Source organism: Frankliniella occidentalis, unplaced genomic scaffold (assembly GCF_000697945.3).
Source record: "Frankliniella occidentalis isolate FOCC.00 unplaced genomic scaffold, Focc_3.1 Scaffold41, whole genome shotgun sequence".
Lineage (NCBI taxonomy): Eukaryota > Metazoa > Arthropoda > Insecta > Thysanoptera > Thripidae > Frankliniella > Frankliniella occidentalis.
The window spans coordinates 402,384-406,107 of NW_026267171.1; the positions used below are offsets into that span (position 1 = coordinate 402,384).

The following is a 3,724-nucleotide window of genomic DNA, read 5'->3' on the forward strand; positions in this document are numbered from 1 at the left end:
CGCCCCTCCCCCGCGATTCGCCCCGCCCCGCCCTGCCACGCCACGCACCGAACGCCTCTCCTTGATGTTGCGCAAGCCCTCCCGAGGGCCTTCCGGCCCCGAATAGGCTCAACCTTGGCGAAGGAGGGGATGGTGATGATGATGCCGCCGAGAGGCTGCTTGTGTCATACCCGCTCTTACAATCTCTCTCCCTCTCTCTCTCTCTCTCTCTCTCTCTCTCTCTCTCTCTCTCTCTCTCTCTTCTCTCTCTATCCCTATCCTGCGGCCCCTGGCATTAGGGCATAAGCGAACGATTCGCGAGCGGCAGAGGCCGGGGGGACTCATCGCCCGCCTCCCCGTAATGACCGCTATTGTCCCCAGTAATTCGCTGCCGCTGCGACCTCCCTGCTTGCTCGCCCGGCCCCCGTGCCGTGACCCCCGACCCCCTCGGGGGACCCTGCGGGGGGACCCTGCGGGGGGACCCCTGCCGCCCCGACAACACCACGCCCGATCGCCATTGTGCCTAATCCAATTCGTTAGCGGGAAAGCTTCGGCCGCGCCCCTGGCCGTTCGGATTCGCACGCCGCCGCGCGTCCAGCAGCGGGAGTGGCAGCAGTAGCAGGCGCGGCGGGTTATCTGGGAAAATAAGCAGTGCGCGGTGTGCCGACGACACGTCAAAGCCAGGAGGGGGGGGGGGGGGGCTTTCTGCCCCCTAATGACTTGTCCACGGCCCCGGGGGGACAAAAGCGGCGCCACTCCAGAGCCGGCCGCAAAGAAGCCCCCCTCCTTTTTATTTTCTTCATCCTCACCACAAACACGCACTGCTTTCCTCTTCTTCTTGTATAGCCTACCCGTGAGTTCTATCAAACCTTCCGCCTCTCTGAACGGCATAGCCTCCCCATGTAGATTCTCCCCTGCCATGCTAATCCCGATCGGATCATGTCTAGCCTTGCTGCCCGGCACCGTCCTCGTCCTACGCGAGGGGAGACACGGGCACCACAAACCTGCCAGTCACGTCCTCGTCCGTACACGCGCACGTGCGACCAGACCCGACCCGACCCGGAAGCGCGCCTACGCGCCCCTCGTCTCATTCGGCCCGTAATACCACCACGACATCGATGTCCGTCTCCGATTTATTTTTCTCTCTCTCTGTCTCTCTCCCTCTCCTCTCGTGGAGGCGGCGCGCCGAGGAGGCAACGTGACGTTTGCGATAACGTCGCGCCGTCGAATGAAAAATTACACAACTCGGCCGCGTAATTGCCCCCGTCCGTTTTTATCATAGGATCGCGCGCGACATCGCGGCTGGACCTCGACGGCAGGCCGTTGCAATCCACGTTCTCCAGTGGTCGATCTCCTCCAGGAGGCGCTGCAGCGGCAGCCACACCCACAGCGGGCTGGTGTAAGCTGAGGGGAGGTGGGAGGGAGGGGGACGGGGGCTGGAGCGGACTGGAGGGGGATGGAGCGGGTTGGAGTGGTTCACCACAATGACGCTATGGCCTTGCCGTCAGCCGTCATCATATGGGCATCATGGGGGGAGTCATATTCGGCCGCCCGCCGCCCGCCCCGCCCTGCCCCACTTCGCCATCCTACGGCGCGTGAGCTGCCTGCGATCTTCGTGCCTTGAAGGCGGGCGGCGGGGCCAGGCCGCCGGGCCTGGGCTCGCTGGAGAAGACCGGCGAGCTGTTGGTAGCGCTCGGCGGCGCTCGGCACCCTGGGCCGGGTGGGGCGGGTGGTGTGGGCGTCACCAAGGCGACCACGTCCTCCTTCTCTTCCTCCCGCCGCCACCCACTCCCGCCCCCGCGACACTGTGTACCCCGGGGCTGTGACGCTAATATTCTGAGAGATTTGGGGCCCCTGGCAGCGACTAGACGCGCTTCGCCGAGCCACGCCACGCCTCGCCAGGCTAGCTGGGCCGCGCCCGCCGGCGATAGGCTTTTGCCTGGCTTGCCTCTTACTGGGAAAACGGGCAACACGCTTCCGCGTCGTCTGCTTTTCCTCGGCATCGTATTTCCGGGGCTAACTGACTGAAAGAAAAGGGGTGGGAGAGGGAGAGGATGACCTTCGGAAGCATGCCGGAGATGATGTAGTATTTGCATCGAGAGTGTGTTGACTCTGGGCCCTTTGTTCCTGTATCCTGCCCCGACAGGAGTCGCGTTTGAGCCGTTTCGCAGGCTGACTTCTGAAGGGAATGTTTGTCCCACATTCATTTCACTTTTTCTTAACACGGTAAAAAATGTCTCTTGTATTCCATCCGAAACCCGGTCTTGGACCTTATGGAGAACGCTAATGGCACCCAAGGCCAGGTCTTGGAACACAAAAAACTATTTTTACCGTGGATCCTCCCTTCTCTCGGCCTCGCTCAACTCTCACTCCCCATACGTTGCACTACTCACTGGTCGGACTGGGCTTGTGGCTGACGGTCACCACGGTGGCCTCGATGTCGTGCGTCTGCCCCAGGATCCCGGAGGCGAGGCCGGGCTTGGTCTTGGCCAGGGCCGTGAGCGTCGTGACCAGCGTGTGGCGGTAGTGGCGGGCGCGAAACGTAGAGTGCGGCAGCACGACGCCGACGTGCACCTGAAACAGGCCAAACACTCGTGCTGCAGGCCAAGCGACTCCCTGCACGGAAAACCGGAATCTGTAGCCACAGATTGCATTTTTTCTAAAATAGGCCTCGACATCACAAGCTTGCACACTTAATGGGAAGCGGTTGTTTCCTTCCAAGGAAGAACGCAATTTAGAGCAGATGAATGTAAAAATATTGTACCAAGCGCGAAATCGCGTCCGGATAGGCCTATCTTGGGACAAAAAAAGTCTCTTCCCGTTCCCAGTAACTGTTTGTTACCTTGGGAGAAAGTGTGTACTCAGCTCGGGCCGTAAAAATAAAAGTCGGTCACTCAAGGGAGTCTTTTACGGGGAGAAATGACCTGCGCGGTGTTCCGCTACGGGCGTCTTACCTTGTGCAGAGACTTGTTGGCCCAGCCTGGAACCACGCCGCTCACAGACACCGAGTACACGGGCGTGGCCGGGCCGGGGGCGTAGGGGGCCGGGGGCGGGGGCGACGGCACCGGGGGCAGCGCGGTGGAGCGCGGGGGCCCACGGCGCTGGGGGGCGGCGCTCAGCACCAGGCCGAGCGCGCCTCCGAGCAGCGCCGAGAGGCACAGCCACTGCACCGCCGCCGCCGCCGCCACGACAACACCACTCCTTCGCCACTCTGTTCGGAAAGGAACAAAAGCAAAGAGTTAATCAAAAACGCAAACAGTTTGTTGTATTTTAAAACCCTACGCAATCACAAACGCCGAAATAAACAAACTGGTACATGCAGAAACCTAACAAACATTACTCATAAGGGCATTCATCGAAAGATGAATACTACTTGCAAGTGTCTCCCATGAAAGAAATTGAGTGAGACCAGTGGGAAACTTGAGATCCAACACGTGTACACGCGTACGCAATAGGTGTGCGTGTGAAACACACGGAGTTGAAATCGTTTAAAAACACTGTAATTTTTTTTTGTCACGATGACGAAAATAATATGGCTAATTTTTAGTACAGGGGTGTCGTCATAGGTTTTTTCGTCACATGATTAGGGTTTTCTCGTCACGGTAACGAGAAAACCCACGAAAACACCCCTGTACTAAAAATTGGTGTTTTCTTCATCGTGACAAAGAATTATTGCTGTGTGGAGCGCAGCCTGAGTTGGTAAGATATCCCTAGAGTCGATCAAAAGCTTCCAAAAAGGTCAACC

General features: G+C 59.0%; 1 protein-coding gene across 1 annotated transcript in view; it reads right to left on the minus strand.

Moving 5' to 3' along the window:
* The window catches only part of LOC113217038 (glutamate receptor ionotropic, NMDA 2C-like), a 31,556-nt gene extending 28,233 nt beyond the window's left edge, over positions 1-3,323 (minus strand). The window contains exons 1-3 of the mRNA XM_052266589.1: positions 3,320-3,323; positions 2,934-3,190; positions 2,373-2,553 (exon numbers count right to left, since the gene is read on the minus strand). Coding sequence (XP_052122549.1) covers positions 2,373-2,553; positions 2,934-3,190; positions 3,320-3,323 — 442 coding nt within the window. The remainder of the gene's footprint in view (positions 1-2,372; positions 2,554-2,933; positions 3,191-3,319) is intronic.
* Positions 3,324-3,724: the final 401 nt, after the last annotated feature.